The sequence below is a fragment of the Anopheles gambiae genome, chromosome 2 (genome assembly GCF_943734735.2).
Source record: "Anopheles gambiae chromosome 2, idAnoGambNW_F1_1, whole genome shotgun sequence".
NCBI classification, from domain to species: domain Eukaryota; kingdom Metazoa; phylum Arthropoda; class Insecta; order Diptera; family Culicidae; genus Anopheles; species Anopheles gambiae.
The window spans coordinates 30899825-30918003 of record NC_064601.1 but is presented as its reverse complement, the minus strand read 5'-3'; the positions used below and the strand labels follow the sequence as shown (position 1 = coordinate 30918003).

Below are 18179 nucleotides of genomic sequence, written 5' to 3'. Positions count from 1 at the left end.
GTGCTTTAACCGATGAAACCCATGCTCATCAACTTTGCGCCGAAAACCCGTGCCGCACTGTGCATGCGATGCCACCTCAATAACGAGGGAGTGGTTTTGCGTCAGGCCAAGATCGGAACGCATCCGAACGCTGAAACGCTCGACCAGCGACCGAGGCGAGAACAGGAAGCACAGCGATGATGCGCTCCCCGGGGGGAATAGAAAGGACCAAAGGGAGGATGGTGTTGGTCCTTGAGAGAGGGGTGAGGGGAGGGGGGGAGCAATCCAGCTTCGCTACAAAACATTCCGAAATGTAACAAATCCTCTCTCGCTCTCACCCTTCCTTTCATTTTCCCATTTTCACTCTCTCTCTCTCGCTCGTTCGTTCTTTTTTTATCTCTCTGTTTCACACTTTGAAGTTGCGGTCTCAGTTTCGCTGTTGATGTGTTCCTATCTTCCATTTCGGAAATTTCCACCACCACATCCTTCCTCCCACAACAGGAAGGGCAACCGAAAACTACGGTCAGCCAGAAGTCAGACCGAAGTAGCATTTACTAACTGGCTGTCGCGCACCAGTTGTTGTCGTCGTCGTCGTCGTCGTCGTCGAAGTAGCCCGGCCACAGAAAGGAAGAAGGGTGCGTGTATCATTTGCGCTCCTTTTCACACTCGTTCGCACTCTCCTGTTTCGCTCTCTCGCTCGCACGCTTTCCTTTGCTTACACGCATTGGTTCAACTGTGGACCGATTTTCGCGTTTTCCAGCGCGTGTGTTTCACAATCGATTTTCATTCGGTGGCACCCGGTGGTTGAGTGGCATGTGGGGGGAAAGGGGAGTTCCCCGAAGTCCGAAGAACGGCTCGTTGTTTGCGTTTCCGCGACCAGCTGTACCGATCGTGGAAGGAAAGGGCCGAAGCGCGGCACGGCTGCCGCTACTGCTGCTGCTGCTGCTGCTGCTGTTTGGTGTTGGCTTGCAGTTACTCGCGTGGTCGCTAGTGATTCGGTTCTCTTTCCTATCCGCTCCCGCTTAGTTTACAAAAAGTACAAACGATAACAACAACAGTGAATTATTTTTATTCAACAAAACAACACCCTAAAACTATCGTCAACCACGGTGCCTCCCTATTTTCACACAAATGTGCTATCCGTGTTGCTTGTGTAATTAAACCTGCTTCTCAGCTTACATCAGCCAGCACAATGATATAACTTTGCTTCCCTTTCGGTTCGCTGTAGGCGTCGCGCAATCATCACCAGACCACACATGTGATTGTCCGTGCGGTACGTTTAGCTTCGTTTAACTACCATTTCACCTTTCCCACTTAAACCCACGTACACAAACACACACACACACACACACGTACAAAGAAGCGAGATGGGAGAAGGTAGGATGCATGGTGAATATTAAAGTGTTTGCTGTAAAAGTGTGATACGCGACGCCGCATGAAGCGATGGAGCAGCCCAGTCGCTCGTGCACCGTCGTCGGCGTGTAAGTTACCTTTCGGACCGCAAACACACACACACGCGCGCGTGTTTATACCCCAGTTTGGGATGGGCAGCTTCGGCTGAATGAATCTGTCTCGTCAGTTAATTGTGTCGCTTTGTGCGGGGTGTAATGAGTGCTGTGTAAGAGGGTCGTGAAGGTTCGTTTGAGGCGAGTGGCGTGGTGTACATGCGACGATTGCATGCAATTTGCGGATAAATCAACAAAACCAGCTAATGCTTCGATCGAACAAAAAAAAAAACAAAAGAAACAAAACCTAACAAACAAACCAAACAACCAAAAAGCTCGAGCTAATCGAAAATATCGTCCACAAACACACACACAGAGCGAGAGTGCAGCCCACGTGGTATGGTGCCTGTGTTCACTGGGATTGGCTCACTTGATCTTGCTTGCGTGAAGAGTGTGTATGTGCGGCAACGTAAGTTTCATGTAACGTTGGAAACGGGGCGCCGCGTGTGAGTGTTTGCGTAGTGTTTGTGCGGCACGGCACACGAAATTGATTGATTTGGCAAATGGAACGTGAAGAAGGTTTATCAGATCGGTCACACAAAGGGAAGCGATCCTTTCCGTGTCTGGTGGATGGGTGTTGGTAGAAAACGGGTGGGGAAAAACAGCACAAAAGAAGAGTTTACCGGAAGAGGTGAAAAAAGGCAATAAAACTTATCTACGGAAAACAATTCGTGCGCCTTTCCATCTTCCCATCCTGTCTCCACCACAACAAAGACTCGATTTCGTTCGATTCTACTCGGCCCCGAAGGAGGGCCCCATCCAAGCTAAATTGGTTTTGTGCTAAAAGCGAAAGTGAACCGATTCTATTTATTTACCCCGGTGCTGCTGATGGTCGGTGTTCTGTAAACGGTCGATGGAGGAGTTCTCCTCTCCTGTCTTTTGTGCTTTTGTTGTTTGTTCTAACCTGCCCCACTCGACGGGACGCAATCAATTGAAGCACGTTTACGTATTTTCATCCCCACCGTTCCCGGCTGTGACATCCGCCCCATCCGCCCCAACAGAAGCTAAATGAGTGTAGGCAGCAAGCGTCTGCTAGCAAGCGCCTCCCGGGAGCGGAGCACTGTCGAACGAACGACGAAACGTGTGCGAGCCGTGTTTTCGTGGTAAACGTGAGCCTGTTGTTACAATGTTATTGCAATTAGATGGTGCTATAGAAGCGACTGCCTCCAGCGAACGATTACAGCGCAGCAGCAGCAGCAGCAGGACAAAGGACATCATTACAGCGCCGTGGAATGAAGCCATCAATGGTACCGTACTCGGCAAAACCGTACCCAGCAACGCGACCGTCAGTAGGCCGACCGAGGCTCGATCGTACGCACACGTAACTGGCTCGATGGCGCACGGTAATAGTAGCAGTGGCACGCTAGCGTCGGCCCTCGTGCCACCGAGAGCGCCGAACGGTACGGTCGCAACGTCCACCACACCCACCGAACAGCCCGCCCGAAAGGTTGACATATTAATCTATCCAACAGGTGAGTGACAGGTGTCTCGTGCTCCAATGTACGTTGTGGTACTAGTTTTTTACTTTACTTGGTTGGATTTAAATTAAAACAAGAAAAAAACCCGCCCTGAACCCGCCATTCTTTACAGTGTCGCCGGAGACGATTGTCGTGCCGATCCTGTCCTGCATCGTTGGCTTCCCCATCTTTGCCCTGCTCGTCATCTGCTGCCTGCGGCGCCGTGCCAAGATTGCCCGCGAACGTGACCGGCGGCGAAATTTCGATCTCAAGGCAAACACCATTACGCTCGTTCGCTTCAATTCGCACCACCGTAAGTATTGTGCCAGCGGTTCGCCGCCGTTTTCCCCCCGGGAAAGTGTGGGAAGTGGTAACTGGCTTTTTTTTCTTTCCGGAGAATTTGGATAGTTTCTTTTGGAGGAGAACATCAACTTTGTCTCAAAATCGTTGTATGTTCGTGTGTGCCTTGAGGCGTGCGGGACGCACAGCGCTTCATCGTGAAGCTGCAGACGAACGCCGTACAAAGGAACGCCGTAGTGACAAGATAGTACAATGGAACGAAACAACTCAAAGTAGCGTAGAGTGAAAGACTGAGAGAGAGAGTGAGAGCATCATTCCAGGTTTCCCTCAGTAGGCCCTGCTACTGCAACACGACGAAACGCTGCCTGGCATGGTGTATGAGGGCAGCAAAGAATTTCGGGTAGATGGTTTTCGTGAAATTTGCGAAAGCATTTCACAAAAGTATGTTTCCACTCTTCGTTTCCGTTGGAATGCGGGCAGAGGAGTCTCTTCACAGTGCCGCGCGCACTTTGCAGCAGCCGGCCGGGGAATAGTTCAATTAATTAACATTGTCCACAAACCAAACTTGCTGGCTGTGCTGTTGATGGAAAACTTTTTCGGGCGCGTCAACAAAATTGATTCAATTATTTCATCGCGGCGTGTACGGCGTGTTACAACAATTGCGCAAAGTTGGCGCCCGCGTGGGGGAGGTTCTATTGGTCGCCTACTATGAATGCCACATTGCCTGTGCATCAATCAGCCGTCGCCGTGCTTGTCCGATGTCTAAGGGTGGTGCAAGCTGTTTAGAGGCAAAGGAGCTGTGGGAGTAATTAGGCAAAGTGATGTAAATAAAGTTTGAGGCTCGCAATGTCCGCGGGAGTAAGTTTGTTGGACAAAATCTCCGTCCCCTTCGGCGATAGACTAACAATTCCCTGCGGACTGCGGTTGCCGGGTCTTTAAAGGGAGTTGCACAGTCGCGAAAATCGTTAGCGTGCGAGGCGATGGGGGGATGCGATCCGGTGTGGAAAACGGTGGAAAGCGCTAGCACATGAATCACATCTAATGGAGGACAATTCATCCGTTGCGGAAGATCTGTGCAGCGTGAAAGACTGGAAGGATACTGCACGCTTGCCGCCAATGTGTGTGTCAGTTTCGGAGGCGGTGTCTGTGTGCGCGCGCTGAATAAGGTTTATTGAGATTTATTATCTAGCGCAAAGGATCCTTTATTTAGATTAATAAGCGACGCGCTCTATAACGAGCACCAAATCGTCGTGGCCCCCGGGTGGTAGTATTGGTGTTTGGAACGATGTTTCTGGTGGGTGGAACGATGGCTATGTTTCGCACTGGCATGTTTACGCGAGGGAAAAGGGGAAACGTGAATTTGCAACGGATTGAGTTTGGGTTCGGAATCACCGGAATCGTTATCATTTTTCATGAACTGTTTGATTGGGTGTGTTTAAGTGTTGTGTTATTGAATTATCTTGCAACTCTTTAGGAATGGTAAGCCATTTGTCTTGCCTGGGACACTTTATTTAAGCTTAAGTATTTTGATTCTTTGTAATTGTAGTGTTATTACAATATATATAATATGGAAGTACAGACCATAGTGATGTGAAAGAAGCGACAGTTCGATATACAGGGTTGCCCACGATTTATTGGTTCAATTTTTGGTGGGTTCCCATATTTTTTTTTGGTGCGTTCCCACGATTTTTTCCGTTTCCCAGAATTTTTTGGTCCAATTGTATTGATAACTTATAGAAAAATACCTATAAATTATGGGAACGAACTAAAAATCTATGGGATACGATAAAATAATCGTTAGAACGCACCAAAAAATCATGGGAACTGACCAATAAATCGTGGGAAACCCCGTATAATCGAACAAAACGTTCTGGAATCAACAACACTATTGTATACATTTTTACATATTTTTTTAAAAACAATAAAAAGTTCGTAATTATTGTATGTTCCTAGTAGTCTATTTGATAGACACGCTGGTTATATGCCAGACAGAGCCAACAATCATCTGAACAAACAAGGATTGATTTATTCGACTACTTTAGTAAACATATTGGACAATATGACACAATATAACGATACAATTAGACCTCATAATGCTATTTGTCCGGTCATCATTGTTGGTCTTTCAGAAATTATATATTTATTATTTCAAAGGCTTTAGGAAGATGACTAGTCGACTTCATATTTCAAGATTTTTTTCTGTTTTGCAATATTCTTATAAAACTAGTCATTCTTTAAGTGTGGTATCGTATAAAAAGGCTTGAAATAATAGGTAATGAGTATTACGTTTGTATCCGTGAAAAAATGCCCTGAACCCGCAGTATACAACCCATAAAAAGGAATGTTATTTATTGGGCCTAAGGTTCTTCATTAGGAGATCCCGAACCGCTCCATTAGTGGAATGGAAATAACAAACCTCAGACTCTAAACTCACCCAGACCCTGCACCACAGCGGATCAAAGGCTAAATAATAAAGCCCAGGTTCGGATAAATAATTTCTCCATTCCCCCTGAATGAAACACGACCTTAGAGAGGAATGATGTTGGTAACGTTTGCAAACAACCCACCGTATGCATATAGATCCTACTTCTAAGAAAATGGCTACAGCTCCGGCCAAATGAACCACCACATTACGCAAACAAAATTCAATACTGAAACTATCCACATTTTAGCATTTGTGGACGGTAGTCGTGGGCATGCTGCCAGCCAGGGAATGGAAAGCTGCTTTGCAATGCACTGTCTCTATATTTGTCTTTGGCAAAATTGAATTGGAAAACTTTCAAAGCTTCATCGGAGAAACAGGATCGATACGGATATTACGGTTCCTGCCGCACGCTATAATTACTCAACTAGTTTCAACCATTAAACAACGTTCAACTCTCCCAACACTTCTTCGCAAGGGGGAGACAAAAAAAACGAGCATAGTAATAGTTTACCTTTTAATGGGTTACTTGAAACTAATTAAAAGCTTGCCATTCAGCGAACAAAGCTCCCCGCCAGTAACATGGGGTGGCAAAAGTTGGACGGGGGAAAAAAAAACTTTACCAGTTTGCAATCGATCTAAAGTTTCCGCGCCCACCAGAAACGCGATCGAACCGGAGCCGGAGTAAACGGTACACTATTTGCCACTGTTTGATTGAAAGCCAAAACAAACCGGACTCGCTTGGCGGAAGAATCTGATACGCCTTCAAAGGGGTAGGTAAAGCGTTCGTTAGAAGTTTTCGTCGGTTGCGGTAGCGGATTGGGTCGGCCTGGTGGGTTTGGGGGGAAATCCCTGCCCGGTGGGTGTACTGGGAAAGATTTATGTTTAGCTGTGTCCATGCAAACGATACGTTAAGGGTTAACAGGAGTACCAGTTTCGTGTGTGAGATTTGTATCAATGGCCTTAAACCTTAAAGCTCTTTTAAAGCCAGATAAAACAAAGTCCATTAGGATGGATTCACAGTGATGCTCCGTCCTAGATAAACTATAAAACGATGTGAACTTTATTCGTCGTTTGTGCGCATCATCCTTTCTTTAAATTCTTATCGCACAACTCACACTATCGTTAAGCCCTCCGCATGTGTACACAACTTCAAACGTTGATTCAAATTCATCTCACGCACAGCTGCAACACACACACAACCACACACACACACACACTCTCTCTCACACACACACACACAGTTGACGCGTGGATCCACCACGTGGCCGACATTAATGAGCTTCTGATTGTCGGGAGCGAAAGACTGTGCGGAACCATCCGCACCATAATGGTGATCTGATTAGCTGGCACCACTTCGCCACCGACCTCCGAATGGCGACCAGGATAACATTGTCAGACGGCCAACTATGCCACTGCCACACTCTCAGCTCGCAGCTTTGGTTGCGGTTGCAGCAACGCTCGCGTGGAACTCGCCACGCGCCACCGTTTGCGCGTAATGAATGCGCAAATAAATAAATAAACGAGTGTGTATAAATAAATAATTGATTCGTTCGCGTAACGCAGCATTACATCGGCCTTTCGGTGTTCTACAACTTCATGGCCTCTCCGGGCGTGTGGCATCCTGGCGCCTGGTGTTTGATGTGGTGTGGTTGGGTGGTTCGCTTAACGAGACAAAGCAACGCAAAAAAAGGGAATTTAGTTCGGTTCGGTGCTGTTTTTCCGTGCAATTCCGACCGAGTGGGAGACTACCTAACGAAGTGGCAATTATTCCCATTTAGATCGTGCCCGTTGGGAGGTGGGAGGTTCGTCAAACCCATCCCCAGGCACACGCCCTATGGAGTTCTCTATCTTCGAGCGAGGTTAGTACGACTCCTGCACCTCCCGGCCATTATAAAGTTGGCAAACATTCCCAGCATCATAATCCACCAGCATGAGGATTGTGCAAGCGACAGGCGCAAGAATGTTGTGCTCTGGTTTTTATTGTGTTTTGCCGTCTTTGCCTTCTGCGGGAAGCGCGGCGAACGCGCTAAACGGTTTCATTTTGCTGTCCCTTTAGGTTTGGCCCGAAGGCTGACCCCTAAGAAGTCGTGATCGTCGGATCGACGCTAATGCTTACTTTGGCACTAGTTTGTTGTTGCCTTTTCTGTTGTTTCCATCCCGTAAATGGTGGAGGATTATGATGCAAAATAATTGAGTGTGGTGCGTGTTCGTTTGCTTGTTTGTTTGGGTTTGATGGAGTTGGGAGGCAATGCTAACCGCCACCGTTTCGATGCGATTCGATTCATTATTACCAAATGGTAACTAAGTCGATGGTAGATTGTATAGGGCGTCTCAGTGGTCTCGGTGCTTCCTTCACTCTCGCCGCTAGAAAATTTCGCTCTATTTCTAGCGATTTAATTCTTGCTTCAATCAAGACGTATCCCTGGAAAAGCAGAATCATCGTTCATTTCAATTGAGCGCATCAGCAGAGGATCGGTGTTCGGGGGCGTTTCGGTCACTGATAATGAAGCGTATTGTGTGGGAGCTAGTGCTGCAGTAAGCAAAAGATTGATATACATACAAATCTGTTTCAGTATTTTTCCATGTATTATTCATGTAGACATAAGGTTTGAAACTAACTTTTGGGGGCATATTTACTTTTGGTAGAAATATTGGACGTATTTAAAAAAAGAATAACGGTATAGTTTTGATAAGCGCCTGAACTTATGCCATGTTAAGAACACCTGGAAAAGTGTTAACATTTTTTACAAACATTTTTTCACTTATTGATACAAAGTGACCAAGTCAATAAAATAGTTATTGTTTAATATTACAAAAATGCACAAGCTGGGCTAATCTTAAGTTTTGCCCAACGAATTACGCTCTTATGAAGAAGCTAATTTCTTCTTTTATTAGATTTAATCTTCTGCAACTTTTATTATTATTATTATTATTATTATTATTATTATTATTATTATTATTATTATTATTATTATTATTGTTATTATAATTATTATTATTATTATTTTTTAATTATTATTATTATTTTTATTATTATTATTATTATAATTATTATAATAATTATTATTATTTTTATTATTATTATTATTTTTTTTTTATTATTATTTTTATTATTATTATTATTATAATTATTATAATTATTATTGTTATTTTTATTATTATTATTATTATTATTATTATTACTATTATTATTATTTTTATTATTATTATTATTATTATTATTATTATTATTATTATTATTATTATTATTATTATTATTATTATTATTATTATTATTATTATTATTATTATTTTTATTATTATTATTATTTTTATTATTGTTATTTTTATTATTATTTTTATGATGAATATTATTATTATTATTATTATTATTATTATTATTATTATTATTATTATTATTATTATTTATTACTCTTTAAGTATTAATTTAGAGCGCCGTTTAGAAGAACCAAGCATCGTTATTTTATTAAAGAAAAATTGCCTGTTGTTTTTCGTGTTTTGCTATTTGCCAGTCCTATGTCCTGAACATGTTTTTTCTCACACATCGATTAATGTTTCCTTTTATTTTTGACTTTTCTATTGTTGTTGTCAAATATTTGTTTCAGCGTTTACATTTAAATATTTTTGGGTGATTAGCATTGTTATTTTTGGCCCACAATATTTTCTTTGTTTTCCTTCTTTTTTACATTTAAGAATTTTTCGTGATTTGTTTAACACGTTTCACTATTTTTGTTTAATATTTATTGACATGTGTTGGGTGTCATGTTTTATGATTATTTACTTATATTTAAAGTATTTCAACCCTTCCTAGACCGGTCTCGTGGTACAGTCAGCAACTCATACGACTTTAACAACATGCTCGTCATGGGTTCAAGCCCCGAATGGACAGTGTCCCCTTTACGTAGGACTTGACTATCATGCTATGGTAAAAATAAGTCACTGAAAGCCAAACTCACTTCACTAGTGGGTACAGTCAGGCCTTGGCCGACAACGGTTGTTGTGCCAAAGAAGAAGAATTTCAACCCTAACCAATATATGGGTAACAAATGTTGTAAATAAATGTTAGCCAGAATCTCTAAGTAAAATACAGCCTGAAGACACTCTGTTTTAGAGCATGACCCAACCTCTTTGCCGCTTCAAATACTCATTCTCCCATGTAACTCGCTGTATTCACACGGAGCCCCCGAACACCTATGCAAAGGCACATCTAATTAAATTAAATTCGTATTCAAAGCGCCTTTCGTGGAATAAAGCTCAAATTAGCTTGCCGCAAGGATGATGGTGCACGATGGAAACCAGGCGTCCTTTTTGCGAAATTCAATTCAACCACGGACGACGAACGAACCCATCTTCCGGGCTCGCAAGCCCAATCTGAAGCATTTAGTACAAAACGTCGCCAGCAGCAGCAGCATTTATTACGGTGTACCCATTCATGGTGGGCTGCTGCCTATTTCTGAGAACGCTGTGGAGCTTGTCTGGTCCGGGAGTGGAGCAATTTCGCTTGGCCCGCATTCCCAGAACGCTCCGCATTGTCGGGTTTAACTAACTTCAGGAAGACATGTCGAATGAATGGGAACAAAGAACCATCTGCCGCCCCTGCCTGTTCGGAATGCATCATACAACGTCGCACTGGTACGAAAACATCCTTTTCGTAAGGAAAAGAGTAATAGAGATTGGATTTTTTTGTTCGCGTGTGTGTGTATTGACATGCATTCGGCAGTTGCCTTCATTCGCGTCCTTTGCCTCCATCGTTGGAGCGATCGCAGAGATTCAAACGACCAGAACACATCTGTACTACGGGTGATTGAAGAAAGAACCATCTTGCTCTTTTTTGTTGCTCCATAACTAATGCAAATATGTTTTACCTTCCTTCTTTTTTTGCTTATTCCTCCAACAGTCGGCAATCAGCGTTCGATTCTGCTGCAGTCGAGGGAGAGCCTGAGCCGCGGATACCCTTCCCTCGATCTGGATACGGTGTATGAGGAGAAGAGTGATACGCATGGCAGCAGCCAGGTAAGGTTGATGTTTGGTGCTGTTTTGCTCCATCCTCGAAGAAATCTTCCTCCCTTTCTCCCTTTCTACTACATTGCCTTTGCTCGATTCAGCTCGATTCGCCCGCCGCCCACATGCTGCTGACCGATCCACCCTCCGACACGGACAACGAGCAGTGCTAGCATTCGGAGAGTCCGGTCGGTTCGAGGGCACCGAGCCCAACGGAGCTGACCGGACCGCTCCTGCCGATCCGTACCAACACGATCACCGGCACGATCGCGACCGCCGCCTACGGTGCGTACGGCAAAGATCGGGACGATACGGTGCTCGAGCTGGTCCGCGGCAAGCGGAAACGGTTTCGCAACACCAAACACAAACGGTTGGCCGTTTCGCACAGCGAAACGAATCTGACCGGGCTGGGCCGAACGCACGCAGCGTGCAGTAGCGGCGTCCTCAGCCCGGCATCGGCACGATCGCCACGGGAAGGAAGGATTGCAGCACGCGATGGACGTATCAGTACCACCAGCTTTGACGAAACGACGACGACATCGGCCAAGGCGGCTACGGCCAAGGACAGCAAACCACCGGCTAGATATGGGTCGCGCAAGAAGGCACCCCGGGTGCAGCGGCAGAAGGAGGTGTGCGAAGGTATCCGGGCACCGCTCTGGACCACCCTGACCCACGCACAGACAATAAGTGACTATGAAATCTGAACAGCTTCCCAGCCGCAGCATCGCGTTCAGGTCGGGTGAAGGCACAGGCTGCGTTTTACTGTTTTGTTTACGTGGGTTCTGTCCTTCGTCAAACTGACTGGTAGTTAGGAAAAATGTGGCTAGATTTCATACAACCGAGCTGTTTTGGAATTGAGCAACAAAGGGAGGGAGAGAGAGAGAGAGATAATGGGAATTTTCGTGTGGTATTGGGTTGGCCAAGCTAAAACCTTGTTAATTATATAGCCATAATGTCGGGTTGGATGGGGGAGAATAAGCATTAAGCATAACGCAACACCAGTTTAGGTCGAATACCGGTTGATTGATACAATGAGATGAGATTGAGCAATAAGCAACAAAAACACATACACATAACGGGTCATAATCGAATGAATATATAACTGCGTAGCTAAGCAAAGCATCTTGTTGAAATAAACTTTTAAATAAATGCAAACTTTAGATCTAACGGGTGTTTGGCAACCCCCCAAAAAGGTACATAAAAAAGAGGACAAATAATCCCATTAATCGATTACTATATACACGTGCAAACGAGCAGTAGCTATGTATACAATACCTATATACCGATGTTGAAATGATATGATATGATATGATATGATATATACAACTTTCATCGCGCTGCATGTAATTTTTATCCTTACCCAAGTAACGGTTTCCTTGCCCGTTCGTTCGGGGGTGTGCTTGTTGCAGTGTACGGGGGACGAATTTAGCACGGAACAAGGGATGTGTAACAAAGCACGTTGGTAATAGACTTCGTGCGCGCGAATATACAATTGAAATGCAGGAGAGGGAGATTAACAAAGAGATTCTAACATTCAAAATGTAACAAACGTAAAGGGCTTCGCCTTCTCTTCACTTCGTGTGCTTGAGGCGAGCCATCGAGACGGGTCCGTTTGTCGCGGTTTCAAAGCATTTAGCATTTAGTAATTGTGAGAGTATATGTATGTGTATATGTGTGTGTGTGTGTGTGTGTTTCATTTCCAAAAATGCCAAATAACAAACTCTGTGGATTGTCAATGTTAAACAACAAGGAAAATTATATATATACTATACTATATCATACATACCCCGAGCATTGTTGCTACCATGTGGAGGTGTTTCCATTGCTTCAACTTCCGTAACGTCCGAAATGTTTCAAACGAGTCAAACCAGAACTCGACGTTTATCAGACAAAATCGTAGCTAATTTTATTGAGACGAACCCACACACAGAATTCGTGTACAGTCGTGTAACCTTAAAGCGAACGTGAATACACCAGCGTCAATGCCGCCACGCCACTCCCTGCGCTTCTGCTGTGTCTACTTGTAGAACTCGTGCTCCGTTTCATCCTTCTTGATGTTGTTCTTGTAACCCTTCTCGAAGTCCTTCGCCAGCACAATGTAGCGGTTTTCGCGCACCGCGTGCATACCCGCCTCCTGGCAGATGGCGTTAATGTCCGCACCCGAGATCTTGTCCGGCCGGGCGACAAAGTCCTCCAGGTCGACATCCTCCGACAGGTTCATCTTCGCCGTGATGGTCGAGAAGATCAGTCGCTTCTGTCGGCGGTCGGGCAGCGGGAACTCAATCTTACGATCGAGACGACCCGGACGCAGCAGGGCCGGATCGAGCGTATCGGCCCGGTTAGTGGCCATGATCACCTTCACGTTCGTCGTCTGATCGAACCCATCCATCTGGTTGAGCAGCTCGAGCAGAATACGCTGCACCTCCCGATCGGCACCGGTCTGCGCATCGAAACGCTTCGTCGCGATCGCATCAATTTCGTCGATGAAGATGATGGCGGGCGAGTTTTCCTTCGCGAGGCGGAACACATCGCGCACCATGCGCGGCCCTTCGCCGAGATACTTCTGCACGAACTCGGAACCGACCACACTGTTGAAAAGGGGGGGGGGGGGGGGGGGGGGGGGAAACAAACACACATTACATTTGCATTGAGCTGTCCGGCTGAACATGAAACATGGCGCTTGTTTACGTACCGAATGAAGGCAGCTGTTGTGTGGTGAGCGACCGCCTTCGCCAACATTGTCTTGCCGCAACCGGGCGGTCCGTACATCAGTACACCGCGCGGTGGGTCAATACCGATCTGCTTGTACAGCTCGAAGTGTGTGAGCGGCAGTTCGACGGCTTCGCGGATTTCCTGCTTCTGCATGTCCATGCCACCAATGTCCGAGTACTGCACGTCCGGCTTTTCGTCCGCATTCAGCATCGAGATGGAGCTGTCCGCCTCCGGTGGCAGAACGTCCACCAGCGCATTGCTGTGCTTGTGCAGGGCGACACTGGCCGACGGCTTCAGCAGCTCCCGGTCAATGGTGGACAGAATGCGCACGTAGTAGTTGGACCCGGTGGTCGAACCGACGATACCGGTGTTCTGATCGACCGCCTCCAGGAACTGGCCAATTACGAGTGGCACCGACTGGATGCGCTTCACCTCTTCCTGCGCGTGCAGGTACTCCTTCTTCAGGTTGCGCTGCTCATCCTTGATGTACTCTTCCTGCACCTCCAGGAACTCGAGCATCTTTTGCAGCTTCTGTGGGGTGGACGAGCATCGGTGGACGTGGGTTTAGCAAAGGCGGTGAACTGTAATCTACGCACAGCGACATTTATACTAATGTACTACCTTGTATTTTATGTAAAGATCCTCCTCCAGCGGTTCTTCCAGCGGGTTCACAACGTCCTTCATTGTTCGCGTGTCGGACTCGTCCTGTGCGGGTAGGAATGGTAACCAATCGCTGTTGCTTAATTCCGTTGACTAACGCTTAACTCGGACCGCCGCTAGAAAGCACACAGGTGCAACTACACCCTCGCACTTACCTTATCAGGAATAACCATCTCGGCGTCAATCATTTTCACTATTTTTTGCAAACTGAACAAGTAAAGAGCGGACAACGGCAACAAATATTGCAATGACTCGGATGATTTTTGACGGATGAGCTAGCGTCAACAGAATTTGACAGCTGCCTTGTTCGGCGACGGCCAAGGTGAATATAACAGAACATCGGCATACCCATTTTTGAATGAAGTGGAATGATTTATTTTATGGCAATAAATTGTATGAAATATTATTGGTATGCTGTGGCGTACAAAAAAGTCACCAACTTGGCTCATATTTCTGCAATAAAATAGTTTTGTTTTGCTTTCGGTTTATGTCGGAACAAAGGTTCCCGGATCGGATCGGATGAGGATTGTTTTCTGGTGACCATCACTAAACGTCATGTCAAAACGGTACCATGCACGACTACACCACTGTGGGCTATTTGTTTTGATCGGCACCACGCGGAAATTGGGACGAATTGTGCCGGGAATCTATATCATTAAATAAATTCACGTGTGTGTCTAGTTTCGTCCCTCATAAAAAGATCCAAAATGGGTAAGAAAGCGACTACCGAACTGCAAACCCGCCTGCAAGCGATAAACGATGAAATGGAGTTTTATATGGAGCTGTTCAACATACCGGAAGCCAAGAAAGGTACGCATCGGCCGGGGATTTTCTTTTTTGCAAATATGCATTTCAACGAATCAAACTAACGCAGTCGAACATCTATCCTACGTTTCTTTTTGCAGATGAAGATGAGGATGACTCTGAATATTTGCTCGACTCAGTGGAGAAACCGAAAAAACCACTCATGAAAAAGACGGATGATACCGAAGAGGACAGGACGCACCAGAACATAGTGAAGCAAAACAAAATCGTATCAAAGCATTTGGGACGCAAATCAAGCACAGACCCGCACAAAGTCGAGCGCAAGAAGCTGAAGAAGGAGAAACAGATGAAGAAAAAGCTGAAAAACATCAGCATGATGGCGATCAAGCAGGAAAAGGAAAGGAGCAAGCTGATCGAACATAAGCCGCTGGTCGTGAAGCAGGAAAAGAAAGCGGGACCAATTTTCAACGCGGAGGGCAAAATTGTGTTCTCCAAGGTGCAGCTTGATGAGAGCGATGTAAAGAAGAAGGGTATGTTTTTTGATTCATGACATTTCCTCGACAAACAGGCCTAGTAATGTGTTTGCCGTTTTTTTCATGTTATCCCCCATAGGAATTGAAACCGACACCAGAAAACTGCTGAAGAAGGTCCTGGATAACAAGAAGCAGCTTGCGGAGCTGAAGGAATCGGGCGATATTGAAAAGTATGCAGAAATTAAGAAGAAACAGGCGTGGGAGAAGGCAATGGCCAAAACGTCGGGTCAGAAGGTAATGTTTGTCCAGCTGGAATATGTTAGAAATGATGGTGCCACTAATGTTTGCCTCTGTAACTCTCTCCTCTTCGACACAGGTCCGCGACGATCCGGAACTGCTCACGAAGAAACTGGTCCAACGCAAGAAGCAGATTAAGAAATCAAAGGAACAGTGGAAGGAACGGGCACAAAAGATCGAACACCAGCAGAAACAGCGACAGAAGGAGCGTACGGCCAACATTAAGGAGCGCGCTCAGAAGAAAAAGAACACCAAGCTGAAGAAGATGGCCAAGAAGGGACGAGTAATTCCTGGATTCTAGAAATATATACGCAATTGAACTCTGTCGGTAAACTATTGCGTTCTTCTCCGAACGTCCACGCAGGGTATCCACTTATTCCACCATTTCCGCATCTCTAATGAGCGTGCGTGCCAATAATAATCATAACAAACTAAGGGAAGGTAAGGGTATGGACGAGTGGTCGGGCGACACACACATACACACGGTAATGATGTGACATGATGATGGATACAGCGACAACCACTGTACGAGAAGCTTCCGTAACACCGCTCCACTCTAAATTTGCGACCCATTCCGTTTCCGTTTTTCATTCCGCACCAGTTGAATGAACTCTAAAAATATTTGCTTACCGTTTCGTTTTGTTCGTCATTTACGAAACGTACGTCATAGGCCGCTGTCCACGAGTGTGTGGCGTGAGCCGGTTAAAGAGCGTGCTCGAAAGAGGCACCTACTGGAGTAGGCGTACAGGTCGCGCCAAACCGGCGAAAGGACACGACGCCTTTTAATCGCCGTATCCCCTCCTTCTAGTTTGTACTTGAGACACGTCCGGGCCACACCATCCCCACCAGCGCCGCCACCCTTTCCGACGCGCCTATGCTTTATATTTAGGTGACGGGAGTGTTATGGTTGTTTTTTTTTGTTCTCTTCACTTCACCGTTTGTCTTATTTATATTTAAACAGGATGAGCTAGTTTCAGGATCCGCGTTTATTTATACTAGGTGCAGACAAGACCTGGTGACGCAGGCACGCCGGAACAGTGTGGGGCACTGACGTGGGGCCAAATTGTGCACGAGACGTCCAAACGGGTGGGCATGCCACAAAAAAAGGTCACGATAAATACACATACAGTGCACAGTTTGCATGCATTGCAGCCGAGCCAGTCAGTCGGTTGGGCGCCCTAAACGTACTTGACCCTTCTGGTGTCGTGGCGCCGTGACCTCTCGATGATTACCAGTGTCGCCGGCAGTGTGCATAAGCATTACGAGAATGAAAAATATTTAAAAAAAAAACGACCATCCTCATCTGGGTGTTATTATGTTTACCCTTCGGAGCCGCTAAATGTCCTGCTCCTCACAGTCACCTCTACTGGAAGGAGCACGCAGTCACACGCAAGGCACCAGATCGTAGTAGGCACGGGTTGCCAGGGTGGCGGGATACGCGTTGTGCCGTACTCTCTGCTTTTGTGCCCGACGCTGACGCGTTTACGTCAACCGACCGGCATCACCCCACCACACCATAGTGGGACGTGTGTGTGGAATGTTGTATGGCATAGTAAAATGCTTAGTCGCGTCCACTGTGCGCATGCTGCAAGCAACATGGAGCACACACGGAGCGGAAGAGAGAGAGGGCGATGAGTGTTTGCTTTGGCGCGGGTCTCCTTCTCTACCCATCCCTTTTCCCCTCAGTATCACTTTGATTGGATTTTGCTGTGCCTGTGCATGCTGGTGGTGTATGCTCGGTAATCACTTGCCCAGTACCGGGGGGTTCTGCCTTTGCTCTGACGTCATTACGCCGCGAGTCGCTCGCTCTCGTTTCCTCTAGTGCGTCAAGTGTATCGTTTCGTGTCACACACACATACACACAGCAAAAAGCCGACTGAGTGTAGAAGAGAGGACAGAAGTGTAGAAGAGAGCAAATGGACACGCGAGAGACACATTTCGATGGTTTTGAGCGAGGAACCATGCGCCTCCATCGTGGTGGAATTGATATTTAGAGCAAAACGCAACCCCCTACGTTGGAGTAGAGCGTGCAGGGAGTAAATGAAGGGAAACAATAGTAAAATAAAGATAGCATCGAGAGCGAGAGAGAGAAAAAAAGAGAAAATGCGAGAAAGAGAGTAAGTGAACACGCGTCTAACCTGAGCGTGAGATTTTGGTGGTATACGATTGTGGGAGAGGACTGTTTTTCTGCGTTGCGAGGATGGCATTAATTGTAGGTTTGCTTTGGTTTTCGGCTGTTCACGGGCACGCAAGCAAAATGCCACCCACTATTGCAGACGAGCGATTGAAAAGTGTCTGGAATAATGCTCAAACGCTATAAAGAACAATTGATGCGCATGAAATAAGAATCTCTTTCAAATCTCCTACAATTCAAGAATGACTTCTTCTACATTTTCAACAAACTTTCCTTGCAATTGTTCAATCCATTGCAAACGGCACTACGCGTAGCAACAGACCATGGGTAAAAAACTGTATCCATTCAACGGGACCAACAACGACTGATGAGAGAAAGCGTGCCTGGCGAACGGGCTCTATCTCACGCTCTCTCTCTCTCTCACACACACACACACAAGACAAAAGAGCGGAGAAGCTCAGCCCTGCCTCA

The 18179-nt window shown here is 45.9% G+C and overlaps 3 protein-coding genes across 3 annotated transcripts; 2 read left to right on the top strand and 1 right to left on the bottom strand.

Annotated features, from left to right (window-relative positions):
* The first annotated feature begins 534 nt into the window (after positions 1-534).
* On the top strand, positions 535-12473 carry LOC1272944 (uncharacterized). The gene is made up of 6 exons (XM_061642480.1): positions 535-1132; positions 1208-1252; positions 2486-2956; positions 3075-3254; positions 10564-10679; positions 10772-12473. The coding sequence occupies exons 3-6, from the start codon at positions 2611-2613 to the stop codon at positions 10838-10840; spliced, it is 711 nt and encodes a 236-aa protein (XP_061498464.1). The 5' UTR covers positions 535-1132; positions 1208-1252; positions 2486-2610; the 3' UTR covers positions 10841-12473.
* A 74-nt stretch (positions 12474-12547) lies between these two features.
* LOC1272945 (26S proteasome regulatory subunit 6B) lies at positions 12548-14353 on the bottom strand. Its single transcript, XM_061642479.1, has 4 exons — positions 14195-14353; positions 14001-14084; positions 13360-13910; positions 12548-13255 (listed from the first exon to the last, which is right to left on the bottom strand). Exons 1-4 carry the CDS (start codon positions 14225-14227, stop codon positions 12685-12687), a joined length of 1239 nt encoding a protein of 412 aa, XP_061498463.1. The 5' UTR covers positions 14228-14353; the 3' UTR covers positions 12548-12684.
* Positions 14354-14586: 233 nt separating this feature from the next.
* LOC1272946 (surfeit locus protein 6 homolog) lies at positions 14587-15894 on the top strand. The gene is made up of 4 exons (XM_311877.6): positions 14587-14849; positions 14945-15334; positions 15417-15571; positions 15654-15894. The coding sequence occupies exons 1-4, from the start codon at positions 14747-14749 to the stop codon at positions 15873-15875; spliced, it is 870 nt and encodes a 289-aa protein (XP_311877.4). The 5' UTR covers positions 14587-14746; the 3' UTR covers positions 15876-15894.
* Positions 15895-18179: the final 2285 nt, after the last annotated feature.